Source organism: Bombyx mandarina, chromosome 18 (genome assembly GCF_030267445.1).
Source record: "Bombyx mandarina strain Sakado chromosome 18, ASM3026744v2".
NCBI classification, from domain to species: Eukaryota; Metazoa; Arthropoda; class Insecta; order Lepidoptera; family Bombycidae; genus Bombyx; species Bombyx mandarina.
The window spans coordinates 8,307,578-8,322,915 of record NC_143224.1 but is presented as its reverse complement, the minus strand read 5'-3'; the positions used below and the strand labels follow the sequence as shown (position 1 = coordinate 8,322,915).

The following is a 15,338-nucleotide window of genomic DNA, read 5'->3' as shown; positions in this document are numbered from 1 at the left end:
TGGTGGTACCTACACTTGCGGACTCACAGGAGGTCCTACCACCAGTTATTACGCAAATTATAATTTTGCGGGTTTAATTTTTTATTACACGATATTATTCCTTCACCGTGGAAGTCAATCGTGAACATTTGTTAAGTACGTATTTCATTAGAAAAATTGGTATCCGCCTGCGGGATTCGAACACCGGTACATCGTTATATACAAATGCACCGGACGTCTTATCCTTTATGCCACGACGACTACAACCACAGAACACTATTACTTCTAGCGACTACAGTTTAGACAAGCGTAACGGTTTCGGATAGTAGGCGATCTGTTCCGGAGCAGTTGATGCGTTAATTATCGAATATCATTCCTTAGACCACTCCCATCACAAAGATCATATCGATGTCTAATAGAACTATTTCTCACTCTGTCGCATTAAAAATAGCTGCAAAGCATCGTTGCACTGGATACTACTTATAACCTATTCTCAGTGTACTTTCTTGGCTCGCTTCTTTATCTACACAACTAAAAATTAATATTAAAAATCGTAGCCGAAAACTACGGTAAGCAGAGGCGGATTATCCGTAAGGCAAACTAGGCACGTGCCACAAGGGGCACGCGAGCTCAAAATTTTTAAATAAATAAATAAAATAAAATATCGACGATTGAGAACTAAATGCTGATATATAATCGAAATCTTGTCGTCCCTCTTGATTTCTTCAGTTATAACGTCATATTTCATTCGCGCATTAGCGTAAGTACAAGAGTTTTGATCTACTAAAGTCTAGGGTTTGATGATACAACGTCATCTTAATTGCAAAAACTAGTTAAAATTTATAGTATTATGATGGCCATTTATGGCCGGTACAGGGGCGCCGATAAAGTGATTGCCTAGGGCGCTCCGGACCTTTAATCCGTCACTGACGGTAAGGTAAGGTACTTACTACCAGAACCAAAGTTTATGTTAATAGATATCTTACAAAGTTGTGTATTCCATTATTTTAGGCCAAAACGAAATTATTTACAACAGAAAAGTGAAAATCAAAAGATAAAATTTATTTCAAAATCTATATTTCATAACATTTTTGTTAACAATGTGATTTCATAATACAATATATTTGGCTTAAAACCTTATACAAAACGGATGTCGATGTAACAATAAATTACGGAAAAATACAGCTGCACGAGAGATGGGTAATTTGTGATGAGAATATCGATATCTCCTTACAGCTAATATCAGGTGCATTATTTTAAAATTACGTTAGGCTACTTTAAGGCACTAATACTATTAAGGCTGTTGTTACGTCTAAAAATATGAAGGATTAATATCAAACCTAGCGGCCCTCTTATCAATACGAATAACATTTTAATATTACATAATTTTAATTCTAGCGGATCTAGCCTATTCGTAAGAAGGTAAATATATTAATAAAAGTCGGCGAGTGAAATCACAGTTAAATTACAAGGCCAAGATATTTTTTTCGTACAATTTACCTAAAATTGTGACAAGAATTTGGAAGTATCGAAGTTCAGGAATGTTGACATTTTTAAGTAATACTAAAAAATTATTAACTTATCGCTAAAACCGAATCATCTTTGTGAATTGTCAATGTTAATACTCTGTTCGAAACACTTAAGTAATTCGTTGATAACTTTTATGTTTCCAATTATAATTTAAGTAGACCGAAACATTGATTAATAACATGAGAGAAACATGACAAAACGTTGTACTTACTGGACGGGGTAGTTGAGTATCACACTAATATCTATTCTTCCAAATGTAATAAATTATTTTAAACTACATCAATTCAACAATTTTATGGCAATAAAGAATGTTTAACAATAATACGTACAAATATAAGGAAATACAATAGGGAATGTCATAACATTTTGTTTCAATAACAGACGATTTTTCAACTAAGCTATTTTTTATAGAATACAATTGATATGAAGATTTATTTAATACATAAACATATCATTACACTGGTCAATTCTAAAAGACCTAATACTACCAAATGTGAATATTTATGATTTTAGCAGAAAAACAGAATAATTATTTAAACATTTACATGAATAAAGCTTAATCAAAATCGATATTGACTGCGTTACAAAAAGAAGTTGCGTAAAACAACTTGGGTATGTCATGATTTCATATTCTGGTTTGTTTCCATAAATTATTAATTTCGAGTTCATCTAATCATATCATTTAGAGAGAGAGATAACTAATATTGGCCGTTCAACAGAAAATATGAGATGTCTATGGTCGTTCCTGACAAAAGGAGACTTTTTCGTTTACTGATTTATATAATGAATACCTGTTTCAGTTTGTTGTAACCAAATAACATGAGGATTTGTAATAGAATAATCAAGGAAAGCTTTCGTTGCTTGTGACATGTTAGCTGATGAATTTCATGGCGTCAACTGAGACACTGGCCGGTCATCGTTCTCGTCGAACCCATCGCTTGAGACGAAGGGCTCGACGAGTAAATTAACCCTCAGACACAGCCCACTGAGTTTCTCGCCGGATCTTCTCAGTGGGTCGCGTTTCCGATCCGGTGGTAGATTCTGCGAAGCACGGCTCTTGCTAGGGTCAGTGTTAGCGCCACTCCGGTTTGAGCCCGGTGAGCTTACCTACACGTTAGGGCGAAGCTGATATAGCCTCTCAAGGCTATTTCATGCCTACGCATGCACACTTAGTGCTAGTAAGACAGACTTACACATCTACAAACGAGTTTGTACACTGCCCTATAGGATAGGGCCTCATAATTAATTGGACTGCTGCTCTGACGTCACAGGTATCAATGTCCAATTCACTACCATAACACGAATATGGCTCGGTTACTCTTACAACACGCGGAACTTTGTGACGTCATTACACCGAGAACGACCAACCTGCCTACAGTTGTAGAGATTCGGTAGAAAAAAAAAAATTATTCACTGGTAGGTGTCATCGCTCGGAATATTTCGATGGCTCCAATGAACACTACGCTAACTCCAAATTCGTAGGTTTACAGGAGGAGCGTTTAAACGAAAAAAGTTGATAAAATCCTTATTATTGCAGATACATTTATGGTTCTTTTTATGTAACTAGCTGATTTACTCTTGCTTTGAACCCCATCAATAATGATTTGTAATACTTTTAAAATAGTGAAGCGATTTGCGTGAAAAACAAAAATTTCAAAAATTTAAATTAGAGTAGTGTTCATGGGAGTCATCGATTTGCACCGCAATTCTCCGTTTGACGAGTGGTCGCTTTTATGACAGAACTAGCCGTCCTCGCCCGCTTCGCTGCGCATTTAAAATTAACATTATTATTTATTGTCATTATTATTAGGGAGCCCAACACTCATATAAATATTAGCCTATCCATTAAGTACATGTATTTTCTACATGGATACCAAGTTTCAAGTCAATCGGATGCATTGTTCGGTAGTAAAAAAGTAACTACGCTCTTTTGACGACAGTATTTATTAGAAAAAAAAATACTGGTGATACCAAATTTCGAATGTTTTTGGAAATTGTACGCTTTTAATGCGAAAAGACGATATTAGTATAGATTAGTTCGTCCGGATTTGTGTCGGTTGCGATTGTCGGTGTCGATGCACGAACATCGACGATCGCGCGGCGCGGGCGAAGGGAGGAGGACAGCGGCGCGGGGTCACGGTTTAACACCTTCTTCGACACTTCGTGCAGCAACGCCACCCGCGACACTTGCTTGTTACTCTTTTATAAATTAACCAAATATTACACCTATTGTATTAATACAGTCGACTCTTTTATTTTATAACACCGGTCTACCCGAGGGTGAGGGCGGGTCGGGGCGGGTGGGGGCGGGTCAGGGCGCGTGCATGAGCGGCACGAGCAGCGCGGGCGGGCCGGCGCGGCGCAGGAAGGCGTGCGAGAGCAGCCGCGGCGCGGACAGCCGCAGCGCCGGGTCCCGCACCAGCGCGCTCTCCACGAACGCGAGCAGGTCGGCCGGGCAGCGGGCGGCGCCGCGCGGCCGGGGCGCCGGCATGTCGCGGATCCGACGCATCGCCTGCATCCGAACGAGACGTGCCATAAATATAAAAAATAAATAATAGTTTAAAATGCTTTTCAGGATATTATTGACAAAATAACCCTTCTACTCATATCTTTTCATAAAATACTAGCTTTTGCCCGCGACTTCGTCCGCTTGGAATAGTTCACAAAAAATGCTATGTTTTAGAACAAATTTGGTTAGCATAAAAAACGTTATAGTGAGCCAACCTTAACATATAGACATATGTTGTCGTGAACTTTTTTTAGATCTTTTAAAGGGGAACAATTCTGTCATACATTATTTTAGCGAAACTTTAAATGTTTCAACAACGCACGTAGCGGAAAAAAACAAAAGGGAAAAAACCCGATTTTGAAATATTATTTATTGGGGCTCCGCTTGTATTGGTCTTATCGTGATGTTACATAGCCTATACTATAACCTTCCTCAATAAATAGGCTATCTAACACTGAAAGAATTTTTCAAATCGGACCAGTAGTTCCTGAGATTAGCGCGTTCAAACAAACAAACTCTTCAGCTTTATAATATTAGTATAGATTTATAACTACTGATATAGTAATCGGCAAACTTCTTGAGCAAATGACCTTGACTGCGCAGAACCGAATTTTAGATCACTTTGGTGGTGAGGGTGAGGCGCGACGGCAGGGGAAATCGTATCGAGCGCGTTATTGGTAGATCAGTCGAACCTTGCGTCCCGCAACGCGCCCTCTTTCCGCTTGCTCCCAAAAGTACGCTTGCGTACAGTAAAAAGTCTATCGTTATTAATCGTTAAGTTATTTGTTATAATTGCTTGTTGACTTTGTTGCCATTGCTATATGTTGAGTGTTTGTTGATTTTTTATAAAAAATACACTATGGCGTAGTATTCAAAAGAAAGGGTAGAAAATTTGTGTACGACGTATATTGCTTCATTATAAAACAGGGGAAGAATGATATGGAAAAATTAAAACAGACTTCGGAAGCAACAAAAACATCAGTGAGTACTATTAGGTGCATTATTAACGAAGCTAAAGGCTCTGGCTTGCTCGCCGTGTTTCGGACTCCGGGTAAGAAAAGATCAGGGAAGAAGAAAGTTACCGGAATGGATAGTTTCGTTCAATCTGTAATAAAAAGATGTAATCATAATAACTACGTAACAAGCAGCGAAATTCCGTATCGTAGAAAGGCTTCGAAAAATTTAAAGAAGATATAAATTTTAATGGCTCGGAATGAAGCTTACGACGAATTATGAAAGAGCTAGGCTTCAGATGGAAAAAAAGAACAGAAAATAATCGGAAGCTGGTAAATGAAAAAAGTAACATTCGATTACTCCGAATCGAATATCTTCAAAAAATAATTAATTATAGACAAAAAAGAAGACCGAATCGACCGAGTTGTAAGCTACGCCGATGAGCCCTATGTCGACTCATCAAGATGATAGCGACTCGGGTGATGAAAACAGTGATGATGATGATGGTCAAGATTATGATAACGAAAAAAAAATTACAAATACCAGCTTCGCTTCAACTGAACCAAGACCTGGCAACAGCTCTAGTTTTGACTTAATAGAAGGAATATCTATTTTACCCCAAGATTAAATTATTACAATTATTAACCTATATGTTTTGTTGATGTTCTAATAAATATATAAATAAATACATATGTTGATTTTAATAATTTAATAGCATTATGACGCAAAGTAAATAATGTTTTTGCACGTGAGTGTACCATGCGCAAACTTACCCCCACTACGTCAACAAATGCTCAAGAAGTTTGCCGGTTATTATACCATGCTTTTTTTACAATAAATTCATTTTTTCTTACACTATCTTTAATTAAATTTTATTAAAATTTATTTTCTTTTTTTTTAGTTGGATTTTCTATAAAAGCGTATTTTGTTAGTTTTGGTAAACTATTATTTATTTTTCATTTTTTAGTTGAATTTAAATGTTTTATAATTTTTTTTAATATTGAATTGTCATCGGTCCTTAATAAGTATGCAAAATTTCGAGTTAATCTGACGTTTTGAAGGGGATCAAAATCATGTTCAAAGATTCCGTTACATACTAACATACATACGTCTAAAGCTAATAAAAGCGTATTAAAAATAATAAATGTGTCTCGTTGCGCTAGTGATAATGATAATGACAAGTTTACGATCAAAGATCGATTGGCACATTTTTGGTATAAGTAATTAGTAATCGAAATCAGAGTGTACATATTTTTGATCAGTATGTGTGATTGTAGATAAAATAAAAAATTTCATAGATTCTAAACATTTGATGATATTGAATATTTATCTATTTAAATAAATAAAATTGGAGTGTCTGTTTGTAATAATAAAATAGCCATTTTTATTAAATGCGTAAGTATATATACACAGTACATATACCAAAATAACGTTTTTTTTGTCTGTCTGTCTATTTATTCTGGCTAATCTGTGGAGCGGCTGGACTGATTTTGACGGGTCTTCCACTGATAGCTAGATGATGATATTACAAGTAACTTAGGCTACTGTTTTTTAGACTAGCTAGCCTCGCGGCGTCGCTCGCGGTACGACAATAACAGCGGGTAACATCGTGGGACTCAGCTAGTACATTATATTTTGCTAAAATACGAGCACAATTTAAGAAGAACTACATCAGTCGCCCGTAACTTCGAACTCGAGACTGACAAAATTGGAGTGACCTTTAATTAACAAAATAAATTCACGAAAACCTACCTGTAGGGGAGGTTCATTGAAGAATGGCGGCTCACCGTCGACCATTTCGACCACCATGATGCCCAGCGACCACACATCCACCTCGGGTCCGTACGGCAGCCTCGATATCACCTCAGGCGACATCCAGTACGGTGTACCAACCAGTGATTTTCTTTTAGGTAATTCCTGAAAACATCATAATAATTTTATTTTTTTCTTTCCACCATAATATTCCTTTTCGTATTCTGCAGACGATGGGCACAGAGCGATATTAGCATCAACTTGTCAAAACTTGCTTCAAGTAAAAAACGGATAGAACTACACTTTGGTAAGCTTCATAACCCGGTCATACGATTTAGAGACGCCTTTTACCCAGACTCGGTATTTCAGAATGTTTTGTTACTGTTCTGTTGACCCTACGAGCGCTAGCTCTAGCGCGCTAGCCTACGAAATATTCAAAACAAACGTACCTGCGACACTTGAGCACAAAAGCCAAAGTCTGATAATTTGACGCGCCCGTCTGCCGTCATTAGTATTGAATCGGATTTGATGTCTCTGTGTATAACGCCTTGGCTGTGAAGGAATGCCAGAGCCTGAAAAAAATATGTTTATTAGTACAGTGAAAGACAACGGGTTCGACTAATTGATAGATAAAAATGGAAGAAATAATACATGATGAAAAAATCTTTATTTTAGACAGTACATAACGTTTATGTTTGTTTTTCTTTAATATTTTTAATTATTAATACTAAGAAATCAGGCTCAAGCTGGAGGTGTTGTTAATACTAGCCCTAGCAAGAGCAGTGCTTCGCAGAATCTACCACCGGATCGGAAACGCGACCCACTGAGAAGATCCGGCGAGAAACTCAAGGGGCTGTTATCATAAGCATTACCTTCAAGCACTGCTTGCAGACCGTGGCGATCTGTTCCGGGTCCATCCTGACGCGGGTGACGATGTCGGTGAGCGCGCCGCCCGCCATGTACTCCATGACCACCCACAGCTCGTCACCCACGAGATAGGAAGCGTACATCTCTACGATGTTCGGATGCGGGTAGTCTCGCATTATCACCTACAACATTCAAACAAAGTTTATGCGGTACAACTAACGATATCTAAATCGTAAGATCGGATTCTATTGGATGACCCAAAACTTTTTTTTTAAATGTTCGTTAAGTTAATACTTCACGGTTACTCGACTTTGTACTTTATTGTCGATTGTCTTAGGTCTCTATTCTGTCTATCAAGATGTTTCGTCATTTAACGAGGGATGACAGTTTGGGAGTAATGATAAAACGAAGATCTTCTACCGAGTGAGTGAAATTGCTCGATAGACAGACAGACCAAAAGGATAGTGTTCGGAACTTATATCTATCGAAACTTATCTTGAAAATGTCGTTAGCGAAATTCAAACATCTGCCAAATATCTTGTCTTCTGTGACAGGTATCCGCTAAAATAGCACTGTGTGTTTTAATAACCGAACTAATATAGATCATCAAATGATCTTGAACTCACTATTAAATTTGTTTTCCGTAAAATATGAATAATTTGTTTGGCGCTCATATTCAAAAACAGACACAAAAAATAAAAAAAACGATTCGAACTGCGTACTATAAAGGGTTCCATATAATACATATAATTAAAATTAAAAATATCTTGATAGCTTTCACATATCCTATTATGAAGCTTGCAGAAATTCCACAAAATCGTTTAAATGACCCACTATCGCATCCCCGAAATCATAGCCTCACTTAATAAAACTCATTGATACACTTACAACTTCATTGAACAGAAGTTCTCGTCTCTGTTGCCTTCGCAAGTTCATCATCTTGACGGCGACGCTTCTCCTCGTGCGGGTGTCGGTCGCCGAGCAAACTATGCCCGTGCTCCCCTTGCCGATCTTATTGAAGCCGGTCAACGTAGCGCGGGGATCTCCCTCGCTCACCACTAGACGTAGCGCTGCGCGGAACTGTTGCGGAACATATTGTTAATTGCAACGATGGGAATAACTACCTTTTTTTTTTGTTCAGGAGGAAATCGCCGGACTTCCGCCCTCCACTGGGGATGGACGGCGGGGCATGTCGGAGTCGAACTGACTAAAACCTCCTGTCGCTCAACAACCAACGTCCAAACCTCACATGAGACAGAACTCATGAAAAGGCAAAGGGGGAAAGTGAAGCGTTTAGTGCGGAGCACATCTCTTCCATCACTCTCCCTCTCGAGACCCCGAACCGGCGGTCATCGGCGCCACGACCACCAGCCCTATCGGTAAATAAATATCATACCAAGTTTTTTTTTCCCCCCCATTTCTATACTAATATATAAATCTACAGTGGTTTTTACGGATGTTCCGTTATAACTACTGAACCATGCATCCGATTGACATGAAACTTGGTATCCATGTAGAAAATACATGTACTTAATGGATAGGCTAATATTTATATGAGTGTTGGACTCCCTAATAATAAGGACAATAAATAATAATGTTAATTTTAAATGCCATCGAAGCGAGCGAGTACGGCTAGTAAATTTATATCGTTATTTTGGTCATTAAGTAGATACAACGCATTTACATATTTTATTAGAAATGAATAGTTGAAAAAAAAACAACGTTTTATTAACATGACCTTTGGTGGTCAATTTATAATAGACACAGCGATTTAGGCATTCAATACCCATAGCGATGACCGAACAAACACCTCGGCTTGACTGATGTTTTTACTAATGTAGTGAAAGTTTGTATGTGCCTTTCTGTTTAAAAATAAGCAATGACAAAACGGTTAAGTATCATTTTCCCTTTTGTTCATCGAATCTGCCTTTTATTTTGTGTAGTAGTACCTATTGACGAACTTTCAATTTTAATTAATACAATATTATTAATTAAAAAAAATCGAATAAAATGATAATAGAAAATCTTGAGGTGTCAGTGATTAACGTCGATTTTCAATTATTAGACGAACACTATACTCTATTCCAATTACGAAGTCCCTTTTGACACTTCTTATACCTATTTTTTTTTCCTACCTAAGCTGGTAGCCTTGAGAGGCTATTCCAGCGTAACCGTAACTAGTAGGTGAGCTCACGGAGCTCAAACCTGACGACGTTGCTAACACGAACCCTAGCAAGAGCAGTGCTTCACAGAATCTACCACCGGATCGGAAACGCGACCCACTGAGAAGATCCGGCGAGAAATTTGCGCGCATGTGAGTGGCCGGCATTAGAACGTAACTCTTCACGTTTTGCACAATTTGAAATAATAATCATTTTTTGTTCGTGGTCGTAAACATCATTTAAAAAATACACAATCAATCTAAATCATTAAACAATTAATTCACATACACAATAACATAATAATAACATCTGTCAAATGGGACTTCGTAATTGGAATAGAGTATAGTGAACATTAAAACAAAATAAATGAACAACTGTGTCGTCAGCAGCCGTTATTTACCATCGATAAGTTAGTTATGGTATTAAAAAATCAAAGCCTTCACACTCCGTTATGAAAGGCAAAACAATAACTGTTATTATTATTATTATGCAATAACAGAACGCCGTTATGAAATTTGAGACGCAAGTTTACCCAGTGGCGGATTAAAAGTCCAGAGCGCCCTAGGCAATCACTTTATCGGTGCCCCTGTACCGGCCATAAATGGCCATCATAATACTATAAATTTTAACTAGTTGTTTTTGCAATTACGATGACGTTGTATCATGAAACCCTAGACTTTAGTAGACCAGGATCCTTGTGCTTAAGCTAATGCGCGAATGAAATACAAACAAACCCGCAATATTGCATAATTCGAGTATATCGATGCTTGTGCAATAGTTTAAATTACAGATCAGCATTTAGTTCTTAATCGTCGATATGTTATTTTATTTATTTATTTAAAAATTCTGAGCTCGCGCGCCCCTTGTAACTACACGCCCCTAGGCACGTGCCTGGTTTACCTTACGGATAATCCGCCTCTGCAGTTTACCTGTTCATGCGTCAATCGCAATTCATGCTTTGATGCGGCGAGCGGTATTGAGGTCGCTGTCGAACCCGGACCGGCGGTCGATGCAGGATGCTGGTGACGTAGAACTTGTTGGTTCTCACCTAAAAATTAAACAATTTAATTAAACTAGTAGGCGACCAGCGGTCGAAATTCGACCATAATTAATTGAAATTATACGTTTGTACATTATTATGGTTCTATTGTCACATTTCTATAATCATAATTGTTCTATAATCACAGTTTTCGCCAAGACTACACTATAGACAAATAATATTAAAAGCAATTCGATTTTCAATTTGACCACAGACTTTAACAATAAACAAAAGAGTATATATGCGTGTGTGTGTGTGTGTGTGTCAAATACACGGTAGTGTGTGTAATGTTATTAATTTAATGTATTTTTTATTAATAATAAAAAAAGAAAATTAGAATTCTGCACTCTTTCACTATATTCTCTATAAGTGTGGGAAATTTGATACTTCTCCGTCCGCGCAATTTTCGTAAAAAGGGGTATAAAGTTTTTGATTCACATAGTTAATAAAAAAATGTATGTAATCAAATTACTTAATAATATTGTCTTTCAATAAGTCGCCAGTGCTACTATGGCTTCTTTAACTACAAACATATTGCAAAATGTTTCTATATCGGAAGTGGCTATTGCATATTGTAATTGATGTAGTCTGTCTTTCCGAAAACAGTTTGAAGTTTTAATGTCTTTAAATTCTATATTATTAGTTAGGTATTTCAAAATGAGTTTTTTTATGTTTATTTTTAACGCGTTCTTAAAGCACTGATTGTGATGTAATCAGCACAAATATCAACAATCCAGGGAATCTTTTTGTCTGTCTGTCTGACTGTTATAGATGCATGGAAAATATAGATAATGGAATGCATTACATGCACACAATACATACAATGCATTCCATCATTCATTATTATATATAAAAACAGAAATACAACTAATATATGGCAAAGATAGCATATTGCACACATATCACACCTGATGTTAATTTAATTACATTTCACAGAAAATAGCAACACATAACAAGATTATATGTCTGGTTATGTATGAGATGTTTCTGCCATTGAAAAGAATGATCAACCTGACATGATGATACTTTACAGATTTCAATCTGTATGTAAAATTACAAAAAATGTGAAAAATTAATCAATTTAATTATATATTGCAGAAACTGACAATTCTGATGTAGAATTCACTAGTTTATTAAAATATCAGAGGATCTTACATAATAATAGTATTTAATGTAAAGACATGGGTGTGTAACCCTGACTTTCTCAGAGTACTCATGGTTCTTTCCCATCTGTCAATAATATTAGCATCCTCAGCTTATTTTCTAACAGAACACTTTCCTTATTTCCTATCCTGAATATGAGAAGGAAGTGATGAAAACCCACATAGATTGATTTGCAATGCAAAGAAATCTGGCCATAATCTGGTTTGAATGGAGAGATAGCCAATATTCTTATAAAGCTGAAATGTCAACATTGTTTTGTCTTCAAGGCTGACATTCAGGTTGTAGTATGCAAGGGTTCTGATAATTGCTAATCACCAGAGGGGCTGGTAAAACATTTGTGGCAATAAAAAATATATTTACATCTTTATATTAGAACAATTTTATGTACATCACAATTTAAATTATTATTTAATAACACAAAGATGATAATCAAACTGGAGTATGAAATGTACATAAGCTCAATATATTCTTAGGTTTTTCTTAGGGTTACCAAACTTCTTATAATTTTATTAATGCTAATTAACTTCAAGGGTTAGTAGCTACACAGACAACTATATAAGTAGACCTACGAGATAATGTGAAATTTGCTTTAAACTTTATATTAGTTATATAGACAAATGGCTTCATGCCAACCAGATGTTAGACAATTTACCAGAACCAATAAACATTATAATGTGAATACAGTCTCTTTGGTGCATCAGAATAATACCAATGCTTTTACTGTTGACTAAAACTTGCCTGTTCTGTTCCAAAATAAGAATAATTAAGGAATAAGTACCTTCTTATATTATATATTCTTATATTTATAAGTACCTTCAATTCTAATACATACAGATAATTTTAATCTCAGATGTATTATTATCAAATGGATCCTATAATAAAAAAAATGAAGTAAAAAATCTCACCAATGGACAAGTTGTTTCCATTAAGGCCAAGATGCATATTGTGAGTAACAGCTTGTGTTTGATGACTATGTTGATATGACATGTTCGCATTCTGTATGTTCTGATAAGTCATACCAGCATGATGGTTATCATTAATTTCAGCAACTTGTCTGATTGTTGCCTCGTGCATATGCTGTGACCATTCCACTGGAGACTCTGGAATTGGCTTATTTACAGCATAGTTACTCTGCTCCCGTCTCAAACTGGGATACTGCTGTGGAGCAGGAGGCACAGGAGGAGATTCTTCGGGTACTGATGGTGGTACATTAGCCTGATTACGTAAATCTCGTCGAATTTTTGGTGGACTTGTGCTTCTAAGAGAATTAGATCTAGCAACATTTGATGTCTTTGGCAATATAAAACCATTTTGTTGGTTGGCTGGTTGTGGCTGTGGAATGTTTGCAGGCAAGAGTCTTGCTACAGCTGACACTGGTGTTATCCTGTGATCACCTCTAACAATTGTTTTCAAATCTAATATCTCTGTAGGAGTAATTTCAGAGGGATCCACTAATGGTAAAGGTCGATTTGTTGATTTTAATATCTGTGAATGGATTAGAATTAAAGCATAATCTTTGATTAGGTGCAATCAATATTAGAATCCTGATCATTTTAGTAAACAACATAGTTTACTGGTGGTAGGACCTCTTGTGAGTCCACGTGGGTGGGTACCACCACCCTGCCTATTTCTGCCGTGAAGCAGTAATGCGTTTCAGTTTGAAGGGTGGGGCAGCCGTTGTAACTATACATGAGACTTTAGAACTTAAATCTGAAGGTGCGTGGCGCATTTACGTTGTGGATGTCTTTGGGCTCCAGTAACCACTTAACAACAGGTGGGCTGTGAGCTCGTCCACCCAACTAATCAATAAAAAAAATTAAAAAAAAAGTGCTATGACTAAAACAGATGAAAACTGTAGTTGAAACTTAAGTTAATCATTAATTGAGCCTAGATTGTTTCGATTAACAAACAATGAAAACAATTTACCTGATTGTTTCCAACGAGTGAAGCCCACTGAAGAGGAAGTCCAACAAACTTTCCCTCGTGCTTATCGAAACCAGTGTGTACTCTGTGTTCAAAGTTACTAGGCGGCGAAATAAGTGGCTTTTTCTTCTTCTTAGAAAACATCGTTTAGTCCAACTATCAATTTAATAAATTAAAACTCAATCAAGCATCTAAAAAATGTATCCACATCACGAGTTCTACTCCTAGAATGCTCGTATCCGTAACTATAAATGAAAAAGAAAGCTCACTGTTTGATAAAATGTTCAGTTCAAATTAGGAAATAAAAACTCTGAACAAATTCTAATTTGTATACATTAAGCAACTGCGCGTTTGACTTGGTTTGACTGGTTTGTTTAGTTTTCGTATATTCTAGGTACACTCCTTTCCTATCAACACATACGTTTGTATTCTCGTGGTAGTACCTATTCACTTTAATCAACACCTGCCTGAATACCAATTAAGGTAGGTACCTACCAAATATTACTGCTATGTGAGTAAGTAAAGTAATACTATGTAGGTACCGTACCCACCAAATCGAGGTCTTTCGTCCACATTCCCAAGAATATTATCTATGGTATTATAGGCATAGAATATACACTTCTTATGATTTTAAATTATACATCATCTAAGTATTAGGTACCGTAAAACGGGGTGATTAGGGATTGAGAGGTGAATGGGGAAAAACCAGGACAATATTTCGACGCTCAATATTAGTTTTTTAATCGTTGTAAAATCTTACATTTTTTGTAGTGCAATAGTAGAATGTTGAAAGTTCACAAAGTAACTCTGATTATGCACGTCAATAGCTGATAACTTTTAAAAAATCCCATTTCCAATTAACTTCTTGTTGTGGTAATTATTTTATTGCTAGAAACTTTGCTCTCTTCTATTTATTTGATAATAATAGAAGAGGACTGTGATTTATAATCATTATTCAGTGTTTGGGCCATAGTAAATATTAAAGGTAAGTCTCAGTTGTTATTAGTTATAGGTTTGTAGGGTTGTCTATGTAGTTATAACAATATTTTTTAAACGTGTTGGTAAGAATCTAGTTTATTCACGATGTTTTTGTCTAGAACTTTTATTTAATTATGAATGCAGTGTTATTTTATTGTTTAGCAAATATTTATATTATCAGTTACGTGTTATTTTTAGAGTGCAAAGCCTTATAAGAAATATTAATATTAAAAACAGCAATAGAAGCTTATGAAATTGGAAATAAAACATGTACCAAAGACAATGAAATCGCATTATTCATTAAAACTTTTGAATAATAATTATTGAAACTCTACACACACGACTTTCACAATGAAATACTGACAGACCGACTGAGTGACTGCCAGAGACTCACTGACTGAGACGGACGGACAGTCTGATACGGACTGAATGACTATCTGACACGGAATGCCACGACTCTGTCCACGTACCGCCGTTTTAT

At 36.4% G+C, this 15,338-nt stretch overlaps 1 protein-coding gene across 1 annotated transcript; it reads right to left on the bottom strand.

The window, feature by feature from the left end:
- Positions 1–1,039: 1,039 nt before the first annotated feature.
- On the bottom strand, positions 1,040–14,420 carry mbt (serine/threonine-protein kinase PAK mbt). The gene is made up of 8 exons (XM_028179063.2): positions 13,883–14,420; positions 12,862–13,441; positions 10,683–10,801; positions 8,480–8,671; positions 7,597–7,773; positions 7,174–7,296; positions 6,725–6,889; positions 1,040–4,021 (listed from the first exon to the last, which is right to left on the bottom strand). Exons 1-8 carry the CDS (start codon positions 14,021–14,023, stop codon positions 3,821–3,823), a joined length of 1,698 nt encoding a protein of 565 aa, XP_028034864.2. The 5' UTR covers positions 14,024–14,420; the 3' UTR covers positions 1,040–3,820.
- Between the last annotated feature and the right edge of the window lie 918 nt (positions 14,421–15,338).